Source organism: Phragmites australis, chromosome 24 (genome assembly GCF_958298935.1).
Source record: "Phragmites australis chromosome 24, lpPhrAust1.1, whole genome shotgun sequence".
NCBI lineage: Eukaryota > Viridiplantae > Streptophyta > Magnoliopsida > Poales > Poaceae > Phragmites > Phragmites australis.
This window is the reverse complement of record NC_084944.1, coordinates 2,480,396-2,496,475: the sequence shown is the minus strand read 5'-3', so window position 1 is coordinate 2,496,475 and position 16,080 is coordinate 2,480,396. Positions and strand designations below refer to the sequence as shown.

General features: G+C 42.6%; 1 protein-coding gene across 1 annotated transcript; it reads left to right on the top strand.

Moving 5' to 3' along the window:
* Positions 1-721: 721 nt before the first annotated feature.
* On the top strand, positions 722-2,688 carry LOC133906967 (peroxidase 5-like). Its single transcript, XM_062348933.1, has 3 exons — positions 722-1,175; positions 1,324-1,512; positions 1,882-2,688. The coding sequence occupies exons 1-3, from the start codon at positions 948-950 to the stop codon at positions 2,443-2,445; spliced, it is 981 nt and encodes a 326-aa protein (XP_062204917.1). The 5' UTR covers positions 722-947; the 3' UTR covers positions 2,446-2,688.
* Positions 2,689-16,080: the final 13,392 nt, after the last annotated feature.

Below are 16,080 nucleotides of genomic sequence, written 5' to 3'. Positions count from 1 at the left end.
TTGATATTATTTTTGTGTGATAATCCGTAATATGTTTACGTTCTGTTGTTTTAATTTTGTAATGTTTGATTATAATTGATTTAGAAAAGTATGTTGATTGCTAACGTAATCTTGTTGGACAAATGGTATCTATAAAAAAAGGAAAGGAAAGGCAAGGCAAAAAGTAGTATTGGGGCTGGACTCTATGATTTATTTTTTAATTTACTATATTATTTCATCTGGTTGTTGATCTATAGTTATAGTTAGTCAATCAATTAATTCAACGGTTGGATGTTTTGCTTTTTTATGAGAATTTTTAGATTTTTTTTAGAATTAATGTGGAGGCAAAAAAGAGCTTCCAATTAGTAAATATAAGATTGCAGCTGCAGGAGACATCCCAGTCCATCATATCAACGTCGTCCTATATCCCCACATGCTTAAGTATGAATCGATGACAACAACGCCCGGTGAAAAACGTAAGACGCGTCGCAAATGGCAGCCCTGACATACATCTCATGCGATTTCAGAATTCTGCGCTCTACACTGTCCACTTGTCTTCCTTCGCATCTACCGTCGGTAAAACATTGGACTGGAGCCCTGCAGATCTCGCTGTCTTGCCTTTCCATGCATCGCCCCCAATCATGGCAGAAAGCCAGAAAAAGCCCGGCCCCAATTGGCACCACAACTTTGCACTCTACCAACCTCTCCCCTCTGCACATGCGCGGCATATGGCACACTCACTTCCCCCAGCCCTATCGAGATTCCCCTAAACCCTCCAGACGGCTGCATAAATTAAACACACTTCGCTCTCAGCTCAGTGCCTCACCTTCCTTAACCGAGAAGCATATTGCTGTCAATTGGTCGATGCGCCTGCCTCGGTGTGGGTATAAAAGCGAAGCTAGCTGCTGCTAGTGCCATAAAAAAGAGTGGAGTGAGTGGCAGCTGATCTATCGAGCTAGTCGGTGGCAATGGAGGTGCAGAGGAGAGGCTGCGGTCTGGTGCACTTGCGAGTTGTGGTTGCCGCTGTGCTGATGATGGCGACGGGGCTGCGCGCGCAGCTGCGGGTAGGGTTCTACGACAACTCGTGCCCGGCGGCGGAGATCATCGTGCAGCAGGAGGTGAGCAAGGCGGTTGCGGCCAACCCGGGCCTCGCAGCCGGCCTCCTCCGGCTCCACTTCCACGACTGCTTCGTCGGGGTCAGTCACTGCAGCCAAACTACTCACACTTCAACTATACAATCCCATCGCTCGATTGCAGATGCAGCAGCCAGACCATGGCGTTGGTGCAAGTGAAGTGACTACTGCCGAACTGACCGTCTGTGTCTCGCGCGCATGGCGCATGCAGGGGTGCGACGCGTCAGTGCTGATCGACTCGACCAAGGGCAACACGGCGGAGAAGGACGCCGGGCCCAACACCAGCCTGCGGGGCTTCGAGGTCATCGACAGCATCAAGGCGCGCGTCGAGCAGGCCTGCTTCGGCGTCGTCTCCTGCGCGGACATCCTCGCGTTCGCGGCCAGGGACAGCGTCGCACTGGTAAACCAATTAACAATCCTAATTCATCAATCTCGCACTCTCACTGCAAAGCAAGCATCGTTAATTATTTGTTATCACTTTAGCAGTGTCAGTGGACGGTGGTGGTAGCAATCTTGCAGTGAACTTTTTAAACGAGACATGATAATTTGAATTTGGAATCAAAAGCTGGGCTAGCACGTAGGATTAGTAAAGCTTATCGGATCTCTGTCCCCAACTTTTTGACGCACACTGCCAGCACCACATGATGCCGCAGCTGCATGCATTCCAGGATCAGAACTCGATGCTTGCATGGGCCCATCATGCTTAGCACGTACGCCATTGTCGCGTTCTTACGAATTATTCATACGTGTTGCTTTTCGATCCGTATAGGCCGGCGGGAACGCGTACCAGGTGCCGGCGGGGCGCCGGGACGGGGCCGTGTCGCGCGCGTCGGCCACGAATGGGAACCTCCCTCCGCCGACGGCCAACGTCGCCCAGCTAACGCAGATCTTCGCCTCCAAGGGGCTCACCCAGAAGGAGATGGTCATCCTGTCCGGGGCGCACACCATCGGCGCGTCGCACTGCAGCTCGTTCAGCAGCCGGCTGTCCAGGTCGGGCACGACGGCGGGGCAGGACCCGACCATGGACCCGGCGTACGTGGTGCAGCTGGCGCGGCAGTGCCCGCAGGCCGGGGACCCGCTCGTGCCCATGGACGCCGTCTCCCCCAACGCCTTCGACGAGGGGTTTTACAAGGGCGTCATGGCCAACCGGGGCCTGCTGTCGTCGGACCAGACGCTGCTCAGCGACAAGAACACGGCCGTGCAGGTGGTCACCTACGCCAACGACCCGGCCACGTTCCAGAGCGACTTCGCGGGCGCCATGGTCAGGATGGGCGCCGTCGGCGTGCTCACCGGCAACAGCGGCAAGATCAGGGCCAACTGCAGGGTCGCCTGATCGGTCGTGCATGCCATGGCACGCGAGTTGTAGATTGATTTGGACCGGACGTGGTAGCTTAGCTTATTTGTGACTTGTGTATGGTTGTGCAAGAGCACTGTATTCTTTGGCTGATCGATCTGTATTCTTTTCTTTACCCCCTGAGGTGTGTCTTTTGAGAGAACTGTAATTAGAACTTAGCAGCAGTGCTTGTGTGCCAAATGGTGCTTAATTAATAAGAAGGCGAATTGTTTCGTAATAAAAGGCAGTAGTATACTAGTATCTCGGATCAGCTGTGGATGTGCTTCAGGTTTGGACAAAATAGGACTGAAATTATCGATCCCAACTTGGAAAATAGATAAATGTATTTTCCAAGCATTGATGACAAGTGAATTCTTTTTTGAGAGGATGATGACAAGTCTAAAACTCAACTGTAACGATGGGCCTCCAGTTCTCAATCACTGAGGCATACCCGTTTCGATGAGGTCCAAAGGAAGAAGCGGGATGGATTCCTTTTCTAAATCAATTTTGAAAAAGCCTATGACAAGGTAAATTGGGATTTTTTGTTTCAAGTTTTGAATAGTAAAGGTTTAGTTCTTCTTGGTGTGATTGTATCATGTCTGTAGTTAGAGGGGGTAAAGTAGCTATCAGAGTTAATGTACAACTAGGTGCCTACTTTGCTACACATAAAGGGCTCAGGCAAGAAGACCCGTATGAATAAAAGCTTACTAGGTAAATGGTTATGGAAACTTGATAATGAAGATGGCCTTTGGCAGAGGATTCTAAGAAAGAAATATCTTAAGAATCAGACACTGCTGTAGGCCAAGGTAGAACAAGGAGAGACACACTTCTGGTAGGGCCTGATGGAGATTAGAGATAGTTTTGCAGAAAATTATTGCAGAAGGACAGTTAAGAATGGTAAAATTACCAGTTTTTGGAAAGATCACTGGATTGGGGCTGGTTCTTTTGCGGTTCTATTTCCCAGAATGTATAATCTGACTCAAGTCCGGTCCTGACATTTCGATGGTCTGGGGCGAAATTAAAAATAGAACCCTATTATTAAATATAAATCGTCCAGATCTAATTTTTTCAGTTTGCTTTTGAGCCGATATACACAGTATACATATACATATGGAGCCTTTGAATTTTGAGAGCCCGGGGCGGTCGCACCGCTCGACCTCCCTCCGGACCGGCCCTGATCTGACTTTTAGTAAAGATATATCTGTTGCAAAGGTTTTTAGTGAAAGATGGGGGAGTACTAGATTCAGAAGGACCCTTTGTGGGGAAATTTTGCTACAATGGCAGAAGAGTCAATCTATTTGTGCCGATGTCGCTTTGGTAGATGAGATAGATAAGAGTGTTTGGAAATTAACTGCGAACGGCAAGTTTACTATACATTCCTTTTTACCTTCCTCAAAAAATCCAACAAATTAGGTCCCCTCATAAGTTCATCTTGAAAATAAAACTACCCTTGAAAATAAAAGTTTTTTCTCTGGCTTATCAGCAAGAATAGAGTGCTGACCAAAGACAATATAGTTAAAAGAGGATGGAAAGGTGATGATAGTTGTTGCTTTTGTGGAATCCTGGATTGTTTTGCAGCGAAATGAAGATGGCGAGAGGCTCAGGAAGGGGACCCAAATCCTACGGAAGGTGACGACTGACTTCTACAATCTAGCGAAGAACTGGGTGCCGATGAGAAGAAGCTTAGAAGCATAAATCAGACTGAAGATATCTCTTTCTGTCGATTACTGCATCGACGTGGAAGAAGATGGCTGTTTTGTCTTCGGCGTGTCTTAAGAGTCATTTCAGTAGTTTTTCAACATTTTGGTGATCTTTTCTGTGTCTAGTATGGTACTACTTTTGAGTAGTTGTAATCGGCTTTAGAAGTTTTGAATCTTGCTAGTCCTTTCGGAAAAAAAAGTTAAAAAAAAAGTTTTGAATGTTGGTACGAGGGCGGGTGGGTTTCCAATGCCTCTGCCTGGATAAGGTTTCGATGGGCCTCTAGGCAGACTTCACAGTTATGAGCCTAACGTAGTGGCCTTTTTAGAGGCTCAAGCCCTTAATGAGCTTCTCAAAGAAACCCTTGATGGGCCACGATATCATCTTGCTATACTGCCACTTCGCTTTTTTGCTAACTAACCTGACTACTCCGTACGATCGGTCAGGGGTGAAGTTAGATGGAGCTAGAGTGGTGCATAGGAGCAGGGTAAATCAAAATTTTAGTAGTAATCAGTTTATTTTAACCATGTTTGTACCATTTAGGATAAAAATTTCCACTGTAGTGCACCGCCATTATTTCGATTCTCGCTTCTCTGGTGCGATTGGTCAGTGCAAAGCAGCACCCAATTTGCCAGGCTGCCGTTGTTTACTTGACTCTCATTGCATGTGCATGTATACTGATATACATGTACAAAGCCTCGTAGCTAAATGGTAATAATCTTACATTGACTTAGAATATATAAACAGCATCGATCATCATCTAAAAAAAGATACAAAAACAACATATTCCATTTTATTCTTTTGGCGTTACCAATGGAAATATGTACTCAATGGTAATCTTAGAAAGTCACATACACACAGTAGGTTGAATTAACCATTCCAAAATTTCTCTCTTTACGAAGCGATTAGTTTGTACTTAATTCATTTTGTAGTTTTGTTCTCTTGTCATGTACTCTTATACATACATGCAAATTAACAGAAAGTACACTGATTAGTACAACAATGGAACCACGTACGTATCACGACCCAGGTGACGTACTACGCATGCAATAATCAGAGCCGATTGCGTACCCTTCTGTGGCCATTCATTTCTCATGCTGCAAAAGTACAAACAGTACACAACACAGGTCTTATAGGCAGTCGTGATTAACCAACCTAATATAGGCAAAACCATGCATGCATGGCTTGGAGTCTGGACACCAGGACATTGAAACATATGATGGCATACCTGCCGAGATGGACCAAATTAGTATTAGAGAAAACATTTGTATCGATGGTTTGGAAACTTCGTGCGGGATATTTTTTCGATTCATTTGTAGGAAAGAGACTTTACAAATTAGATTTGTACAGACGGATTTTGAACTATATGTATAAAAGATTTATACAGATGACTAGTTACTGGAGCCGTCTATACTAGGGAATATCACAGACGGTTCGAATGTGATATAGTAATAGTACAAACAACTCCAATCACGAATCGTTTGTATTATTGGAATATCATAGACGGCTCAAAGTTGCGAGCCGTCTGTGATCTAGGAATGGGAGTCATCTGTTGTGCATTTGTACAGATTGTTGTAGGCTTAGAACCATCTATACATACATTTATACAATACTAAATTTATATAATATTATATGTATTCACAATAGATTTAGATATTATTGAATTTATATACATAGATCATTCAATAACAGATTCACAGATCATTCAACAACAGATTCACAACAGATCAAACATCTTCATTCAATATCACAAAGTCATACACATATCATACAAAGTCGTTATGAAACTCATAAAGTCATACGCATTCATTATACAAAGTCACAAAGTCATACATATATCATGCACTTGACTTTCCGATTTGTCATTTTCATTCAAAGCAAAGCATTCTTCTTTCTTGAGTCAACCTCGTGCCTGACAATATATAAACCAACAAATTGGCTTTAGTACACTGGATTAAAAGGAAGTAATAAGTTAATTTGCTTCATTTTCTATATCATTATCCATGAAGTTATAATACATCAATAGATTGCAAGATGTAAGTATTTTCAATATATTGAACTAACCAGCTTCTGTTGAGATTACAAACCTTGGCTCCTAAAGTTGTCGCAATCATGAAATTCACCACTCTCCTTTATGATCTCCGCATGTATGAAATGGATGAGCTGTTTTTGAACATACATGAGATTGTCCTTCTCGAGCTTATTTGTAGGAAATTTATATATCTGTAGAAGAAAATTAAAATAGTTAGGCACAATTATAAAAAATATATTTTAATATATTATAATTACACTAACTGGCAGATATATTGGTAGACTAGAGCCAATAATTTTGTAACATGTACTGAGCAACATAGTACCCACAGAGGTTGGTGCCTTGCGACTGCCTGTGACATTGCAAAAATTTATGCACAGTAAATACAGTTCTATGGAATACATATTATAACGGTAAATTGATGTGTGACGGAGGAATTATTACCCAGAACTTATGTTGGTGGGTTGCTAAGGGTTTATCTCTTCGTACAATCTCGCCCATCAAAGCATACTTCGCCAACATCCTTGTCAGCAAGCCTATCAGATCTGAATACCTCGCTGGGTTGTAGTACATTGAGTCGAGGTATATGCAGTGTTGATTGTACGTATAGATACAAGCTAGCATCCAATGGTCTCAATAGTTGTATAGTAGAAGAACAAGGTCCTTCAATCCACAGAGAGTGACCATAGCCTCCGCGACGTATTTCTCGACCCCCCTCAGAGATCAAGTGATCGTTGACCCATATACAACATGTGGGTCAAGAAATCCAATTCTTGGATTCTCTCTCATGGCTTCTTGAATCATATGTCTACACATAAGAGTAATGTAGATGAATGAGTGTATCAATGAGTTAGACGGTTCACTAAGTATAGATCGTAATTAATAACACTTACAATGTCCAACATCTCAGACTGATGTCCAGCATGTCACGATGGTAGAAGAGGAACAAATCCTCGAAGGTCACGAGGAAGGTTCTAGCTGGTTTCAGGAAATATTACCGCTAGTACTTCGTTGAAACCATGAGGAGGAAGATGTTTCTCCTCACGGACCCTATACTTACCCAGCCCAATTGCTATAATGCTTTTTTGCTCAGTAACTACTAGCCGGCCACGTAGGTGTTTGACAAGGTTCTTCTTCTACCTCCTTGCTCTTGTCCATCTGTTGTTGGCTCTGTGCTTTCTAGGAGGTGCTATTTTAGCAGACTGTTGGACAGATTTGCTGGACAATTATTGTGCTCAGGTGGTGCAGAAGGAGATTTGGCTTTTGGCAGAGCACGACTAAAAGAGAAGTCGATGTCGTCACGTATTGAAGATAGAGGCTAGAGGCAATGGAGGGGCAACTAGTGTTATGAACTTCTTCGGCCATTGGATGAAGAAGTAGACAGCCTCTCCAATTGTCCTGGCGTCGTCCTTTAGGGGAATAGGAATTGGGAGGGACGTACAATTCCCATATAACATGTCCACTAACAATCTAGCGTAACCAGGCTATAGCAGGACTCCGTGAATTGTCTATTCTCCGCTACATGGTAACGCTAAGCTTGTGCCAACCTCAATAATGTTATCAGAGCCAACAGTGGTGGGCAGTACAAGCTTGCACTTGGTGGCTGCCTATATGTCATCGATGGGGTATATCTCGCTAGGGACCTCTTTTGGAATGTCATCGACTAAGAGGGGTCACCTTCAAATCCGCCGATAGGGAAGTCATGTTGATCAAGCATGTTATCTGGAGCGTTATTTGATGCAGATGCACAACTGCTTTGGTGCCAAGACGGTGGAGATTCAAGTGTCGTGGCTGCATCCTGCTGCCTCATGCCCATACTCGCTCTTCGACCCGTTGTTCCATCCTTTCTGCAAGCATATCCATCTTTTCTTTCATCCTTGCTTCAACATCAACGATAATCTCCGTTCTCATCCGTTCAGGCTCGGCTGCTTCGCGCTCATCTTTGTTTCTCCTTCGTCTCCTATATGAATCGACATCGTCAGGGAATCCCAACTTCCATGGAACGAAAATACCTATGCCATGCGTGCGACCCGGATGCTCTTTGTTTCCTAGAGCCGATGTTAGTATGTCTTTTTTCTGAGATGGCTGGAATGATCCTTAAGTGGATTCTTCTGAAAGTTGCAGAATCCTTTGAGCCACTTGCTTAGTTTTTGGCTTCCTAAAGGCGATGGAACCATTAGAGGAGCATACATCCCTTTCTCGGAATCAGTTCTGAGCCCGCCTCTCTAGGATCTAGGAAAATGGTGTGGAACAGTTCTCCTGAGCTGCTTGCTCATCCTCCTTGTCCCACTCTAACTCTTTGCGCCCATACCCATGGGTGCTGAGCCTATGGGGGAGCGTGTTGCATGACTGACGCGTCTTGTTAGGCTGACTCTGCTGCTGAAATTCCTCAGACTGGCACCCCACCACAAACTCTGCCTATTTATCCGTCAAGTACCCGTAAGCAATATTGTTGGGGATGAGATCCTACTTCACATATGTATTATACAACTCAATATTGAAGGTCTTCCACGCCTTGATCATCTTGGCTATCACATGTCTTTCCACGGCCTCCAAGGAGCATCCTTCAAGGAAGTCAAATTGGGCTTTAACTGTTTCCCATAATAAGCTTTTGTTGCTCTGCATCATGGCCTTCCAGTTTGGGTAGGTTATACTGACCCTTGTCCTTCCAAGTGAGGCACATGCTCTACGAAATGTCGTTTGATATTGTTGAGGCTGTGTTGGCACACCTTATTGTGAGTTATGGTGTAGTGACCCATGGGCATTTGGTTTTTGCTTCGACCACCTCGGTTTCGCTTCTGCACCAGTGTTTCTTCTGTTTGCTCTTGAGAAGTGGCCACCGCATCTTGTTGAGCAGTGACATCTTGTTGTTGAGGAGAAGAGGTATGAGGTGGTTCGAGTTCATCTCCAGAGGCCATCTTCAAAATAGGAAAAGTCACATGCTTATTAGGAACTTGTCCTAATGGTAGAACTTTATTATTGCTATTGTTTGAAGAATTGCTATTTAGAGAAGTTGCGTTAGTAAAATAATAATTACATCTTCATTGTACATATGTATTCATACATTTCACATAAGCACCCAAAGAGTGTAGTTTGAGCAAAAGAACTTTGTAAAAAAAATTGAACTTAGTTTTTCAATGGCAACCTTTCATTTGATCATTTCTATAGTTGGTCCCCTCTTGTTCCAAATATCTAACATCACAACTCTTTATTGCTGAAGGAAAAAGGCCAATGATAGTTCAGTAAGCCATGTTATTCAAAATTATCTACTACATATGATTCCGATTCAACATTTGAGGTAATACAAGTATGCAGAGATGACATGATCAACTAAACATTTCCACAGCTTCCAATTTGCATTTAGGGAAAAGAGTAGTTATCTAGTATGACGATTTGGCAATGGCCACTTGACTAGATATAAAAATTCAACCAATTGAGTAGCTAGGTTGAGACAAGGCCGTGAGCTTTCATGATGCCAAGCATGAGTTGATGAGTAATATGGGCCAAGACATTTCATTTTGGGTGCTCTTAACAGAGTGGAAACTAAAATGAAGCATTTCATTTTGGGTGCTCTTATTTGTATCAGGTTCAATTGCTCTCGTTAACTCTGTTAAGCTAGAAGCCACTTGGGCACATGATACAAGCTCAAGGTTTGATAACCAGTTAGAAACTGGTGCCTGGTGGCACTATTTCAGAATATGTACATACAAGTTCAAGCACAAGCAATTTGAAGATGCCCCTTGTACCATTAAATTACTTATTCGGGTAGTGTTCAAACTGAGTCCATAAAATTCTTAATGTACTGACAAAAGTACGATAGTAAGAAATGCTTTATCAAACAAAAGCATAATGAAAACCTGATACATGATTAACAAACAAGACCATTTTTACAGTTATGCATCAACAAGTACTGAATTAAGTGGGGCAACAATAATGCAAACTTCATATGATTTACATTCTGAAGTAGCTTCATACTCTACAAAATATAACAAGTACAATTGTTTTCGCTTTAGTCTAAGAACCACTAGACACAAGTACATTATTCATTTAAGACACATTCATCCTCATTAGTGAGCCACCAGTAACAGGGTCAACACATCAGAGGCACCAAAAAAAGGCCAGTAAAAGGGCCAACACATCATAGGCACCAAAACAAGGCAATTGCATCAGCAGCCTATCTCATAAGTCATGAGGCACCAATTTACTTACCAACAGGATAGAGCACCAACTAATAATGCAAACTCGATATGCAAGCCTCAAACATACATCGTCAGCTAGTCATCAACCCACCAGAAGGGGATAACCAAATCACAACCATCATCATAGGTGGCAGAACCGCTAGACCTCAATATTCATCATCGGCCATGAATCATAGAACCCAGCCACAACATCAACCAAGTTCTAGCCACCGCATGATAACCTCTAAATAGAATTTCAGCATAAAGCTTTGGCCCACACATCAAGGCATCACAAGCATCAAGTCACATATAGAGACCAACTAGGCTACCACTAACACAAGGCAACACAGAAGATTGGCACTAAGCAAAAATGATAACAAGCATGAAGCCACTAATCGTCAGGGCGTCCGCTAACAACAGGCATGCCCTATGATGATCCCTTCAAATGAAGCCGTGCGAAGGGCTTATCAGTGGCTGGCGACGAAGTGGAGGGCGTTTGGGTGGCGAAGGGGAGGGAAGTCGTTGGGAGGGGGGCTGCTAGGGAGGAGTTGTCAGGGAAGGGGAGGGAGGTCGCCGGGGATGGAGGAGCGCTGGGGAGGGAGGTTGCCAGGAGGGGGGCTGCCGGGAAGAAACCATCGCGGAGGATCACGGTTGCTAGGGAGGGAGGTCGTCGGGAGGGGGCCGTTGAGGAGAGAGGCCACCAGGAGGGAGGTCGTCAGGAGGGAGGTTGCCAGGATGGAGTCATCAAGGAGAGTAGGCGGCTTGGGTTTTTAGGAAAGAACTTGGTGCAGTGCGGGTTGGACAAAACCTATTTATAGCCGCATTAGTACAGACGGGTCATAACTCCTAGCTATCTGTACAAATATTATTAGTACATACGACTTTTTAGTATAAAGCTGTCTGTACAAATAATCCATACAAACTCCAAATGAGAAGAAATTTGTATTTATTTGATTAAATTTGTACTATCACATGGTGTAGGTATCATTCATGTTACTATAACCAAAAATTTAACTTGAACATAAACCTAAATATTAAATTCATAACCAATTCGTTTTTACATATTACATTGCAATATATAGGTACATAACAATCGAGTAACATCATACAACTTTAACAGTCAGCCCGTCTTGATGATTGACGCACAGATAGCAAGCAGCCCCAGTCAGAAGTTGTTCTTCGTTAAGGGTGATGCCATCTCCAAGGGGGTACTCATCAAATTGATTGTACTCTTCTTTGTCCACGCCATTCTCAACTCTGACAATCCTTAGTTTTCCCTGAAGGACTACGTGAAGCTTTGGATTTACCGGATTTTGCACATAAAAGACCTAGACAACTTGCTTAGCGAGTACAAATGGTTCGTCTTTGTATGCGATACGTTCGAGGTCAGCATTAGTCATTCCGTACTTGTCTACCTTAACACTTGAGTCTGCGACCCAACGACACCGAAAGAGGAGGACCTTGAAACGTACTCGAGTTCACAAATCTCCTCTATGTATCCATAATACGCACAGACCCCACATTTGTCCTGGAAGGTATCTATGTGCACACCACTATTCTATATCGTGCTCTTACTATCCCATGCTCTGGTATAAAAGGTGTACCCATTTATGTCGTATGCTTCAAAGGTCACAACTATGTGACTTGGTCATCTTGCCAACCAACCAATATTGTCCTTTGTTGAACTATTATTACTGAATCACGCTGCCAACCAGTTGTTGAAGCTGCGGTTGTCCTGTTTTGTGATCCAAGCCTTCATACGGCTTGAATTCTCTCTGCGTAGCACATCCTTATGCATGTCGATATGCGGGAATACTTCAATCATGTGTTGCAAGACCGTGAAATGAGCTTTAGATAATGCAGCAAAGTCAGTAATGATTGATTTCCTACCTATGGTCCCCTTCCCATCCAGTCTCCCCTCATGCCGAGACATGGGCACACCATTTGGTTTGAGCTGCTCCATGTAATCGATGCAGAACTTGACTACCTCTTCGGTTGTGTAACCTTGGACGATGCTTCCATCCGGATGAGATCGATTCCGTACATACTTCTTGGAAATTCCCATGTACCTCTCAAACAGGTACATCTAACATAGGAATACTAGGCCGTATATCTTTATCTCTCTCACAAGGTGAATGATAGCATATACCATGATATCCAAAAATGATAGAGGAAAGTACATCTAAAGATGACATAGTGTCTTCACCACATCGGCCTGTAAAACATCAAGTACTTTGGGATCGATGGCCTTATGAGAAATTATGTTGAAGAAGTAACACAGTTTGGTGATTGTGTTTCGGAAATAGGTCGGCTGGATATTTTGGATTGCAACATGAAGCATCTGTGTCTCAACACATGGCAATCATGGGACTTCATGTCAATTAATTTCAAATCTTGCATCGAAACAAGTTTCAATATGTTGGCGGAGTAACCGGACATAACTTTCACACCATGCAGACATCAGCATAGTTCGGTTCTCTTGGCCTTCTTTAGATTATAGTAGGTAGGAGGAAGCCTCGTTCTACCTTTTTTGGAGGGTTCAGGTGTCAACTCGTGCCTGATCTTCGTATCAACCAAGTCAAGCCTTGCATTGAGGTCGTCCTTCATCTTGCATGGAATATTAAGTAAAAGACCAATCAAGCTCTTGCACAGTTCTTCTCTGCATGCATGATGTTGATGCAGTGGCGAATTTCAAGATGCTTCCAATATGGTAGCTCCCACAATATCAATCTCTTCTTTCATGTGCCACTGGTATCCTTAGGTTTTTTACTCCCCTTTTCAACAGTTCATTTCTCCACCCAACCTAGAGTCGAGGGTGACTAGGGAACAACCTACTTCCCATAGTCGCAGCGACCTCACGACTACTCTTGTATAGGTGAGTCCTCTAAGTGGCAGGTTGCTCTTACCTCCTATGATGGTCACACGAGCAAATTCGACCCACAATACCGAGATCTTTAACCATATTGTGCACCTCTTGACCACTGTAGTGCCTTGGACATAAATCTCTCTCTCTCTCTCTCTCTCTCTCTCTCTCTCTCTCTCTCTCTCTCTCTCGTTCTGTCGAATTTTTCCTTCATATTGTTGTACGGGTGATACCCGTTAAGGAACCTACGGTGGCGCATGAACACCGTTTTACACGAGTGGGGCATCTACATACTCGTGGTACCATCTAAGCAATGAGGGCACACCGTGTCTACTTGTTTACTCTGGCCTGAAAGGTTACATAGTGCAGGCACATCATTGAACGTGTAGAACAACAAGGCGCGTAGTGTGAAATTCTCTCTTTTGTACGCATCCCATACTTGCACCTCTTCATGCTATAATATTTTTAGATCTTCCATCAATGATCTTAGGTATGCATCAATATAGTTCCTAGGTTGTTTTGGGCCTTGGATAAGCAGTGACATCATCAAGTACTTCCGTTTCATACACAACCAAGGAGGTAGGTTGCAAATACTGAGAACAATTGGTCAAGTGATGTGCCTGCTGCTCATATTCCCAAAAGGATTCATCCCATCCGTGCTCAAAGCAAACCTTATATTCATCAGTTCTACACCAAAGTCATCAAAGATCGTGTCGATGTTTCTCTACTAGTGAGAATCAGCAGGGTGTCTTAGCTTTCCATCTTGCTTGCGGCCCTCCGAGTGCCAGCACAACAATTTGGTCTCTTTTTTATTCGCAAAAAAACGCTTAAGACACAGAATTATAGGTAGATACCACACCACCTTAGCAGGAATTTCTTTCTTCACCACACCGTTGTCTGATTGACTCTTACACTTGTATCAAGATGCTTTGCACACTGAACATAAATGCAAGTCTGATAGATCTTTACGGTAGAGGATATAGTCGTTCGAACATGCACATATCCTTTCTACATCCATCCCCAATGGACAAAGAACCTACTTTTCATCTGAAAGCATGTCCGATTAGAGTTCTAATAGTGCCATAAAACTCTTATCTGACCAATCATCACTTGCTTTCAATTTAAGCAGTTCAAGCACAGATGAAAACTTTGTGTATTCCGGTTTGCCAGGGAACAACAGCTTCTCCGAGTCCTTAATCAAGCACATGAATTTGTTAAAGTCTCTCTGAGTACTCAAGTTCACGTTTGCAACGCACAACATTTGATCCAACCTATAATCATCGCCTATACCACCACAATCATCATCATCTGCACCAAATTCCTCGTCATCTTCTCTTCTCACGTCGACTTCGGATTCTTCAATGATACCAACGTATTCATGTAATACATTCTGCTCTTCACCATGTTTGGTCCAACACGTGTAGTCCAGTTTGAAGCTCCTAATAATCAAGTGCGCTTAGATCTGTAGGGTTGCGTTATGTCTAAGAAAGGATATTTCGTTTCTGCAATCACAACAAGAACACTAGATTAAAGTTACTATATAGTTACTGATAATTTTATATTTATATATCAAAAATCTAAAATTTATCTAGAACACTAGATTAAAGTTAGCCATTTATAGTAACACATAATTAAACCTTGATCTATACTTTGAGCTTCGTATATACCTAGAACAACTAATATATTTTAGATCATCATAAAAAAAAATCTAAGTCTAGATGGAGATATAATTGATATCTCAAGACAAAATTAGAACACAAATCTACATCATCTAACAAATAAAACAATACTATGTCATCATGTAAAAAATCTAGATCTAGATCTAACTAGCTCTCCAAACCAAATCTAGACCATCTAAACCAAATTAGATCATAATGCTTACCTTGGAGTAACAAACACTAATAAATCTTCAAGTGCTAGTTTATCGGACAAATCAGTCTCTTCCTCCAAAAGCTGTTCACTACTCATCTCTGTTCTTCAATGTTCTACTTCAACCTGGAGGTAGAGGATGATGTACTGCTCTAATATTATAGACGGCTTCATGTTTGGAGCTGCCTGTAATAAAGTGTTCCACCTCTCCCGACAATTTTCTCAGATGGCTCGTATTTGGAGTTGTCTGTATTAATATTACAGACGGCTCCAATCATGAGCCGTCTATGAAATTTGTTTTATTACAGACGGCTCCAAATACAAGTCGTTTGTATTATTATCACAGACGGCTCCAAATACGAGCTACATGTATTAATATTATAGACGGTTCCAAATGAGAATTGTCTGTACTAAAAGCGTCCCACCACTTTTGGACGCGTCTCATCATTATCACAGACAGTTCTTTTTTAGAGCCGTCTGTGATAATCTTTGGACGAACAGCTCCACAATAACCGTCTATACATGGGTGTCCCTCTAAATTATTTTTGTAGTAGTGTACTATGTGCTGAAGTATAAGTGAAGTGTCCATATTTTTTCACCAGCTTAAGTTTTTGGATAAATTGGTTGGTACATACAACTCAAAATAGTATCAGGGCTAGAGGTCTAAGTTCGAGTATGTCAAACAAAAAATTACAATCAACTCATATTTTCATGTTTAAGGTCTAAGGAAGCTTCCACATGAGGAGAGTGTTGAAATATAAATAAATTACCTACCTTTCCCCACCGGCTTAGGTTTTTGGTGAACCGGTTGATGTATACAGCTCAAAACTATGAAAATCGAAATAATAATTCGACAAAGTTGAATTTCCTTCACGGGTGTTTACTTTTAATTTTGTTGCAACAAAAGAATCACATGATCCCATTTACAGTGGTTCCGATTTCAAGCTTCCGGGTGATGTACGTATACTGATATGTATGTAAAGAACATCTCGGAT

Excerpts from the sequence above, each read along its gene's own strand:
- LOC133906967 (XM_062348933.1), top strand. The coding sequence starts at position 948 with ATGGAGGTGCAGAGGAGAGGCTGCGGTCTGGTGCACTTGCGAGTTGTG. Across the intron at positions 1,176-1,323 it reads TCCACGACTGCTTCGTCGGG|GGGTGCGACGCGTCAGTGCT; the intron begins GTCAGTCACTGC and ends TGGCGCATGCAG. Across the intron at positions 1,513-1,881 it reads CCAGGGACAGCGTCGCACTG|GCCGGCGGGAACGCGTACCA; the intron begins GTAAACCAATTA and ends CGATCCGTATAG.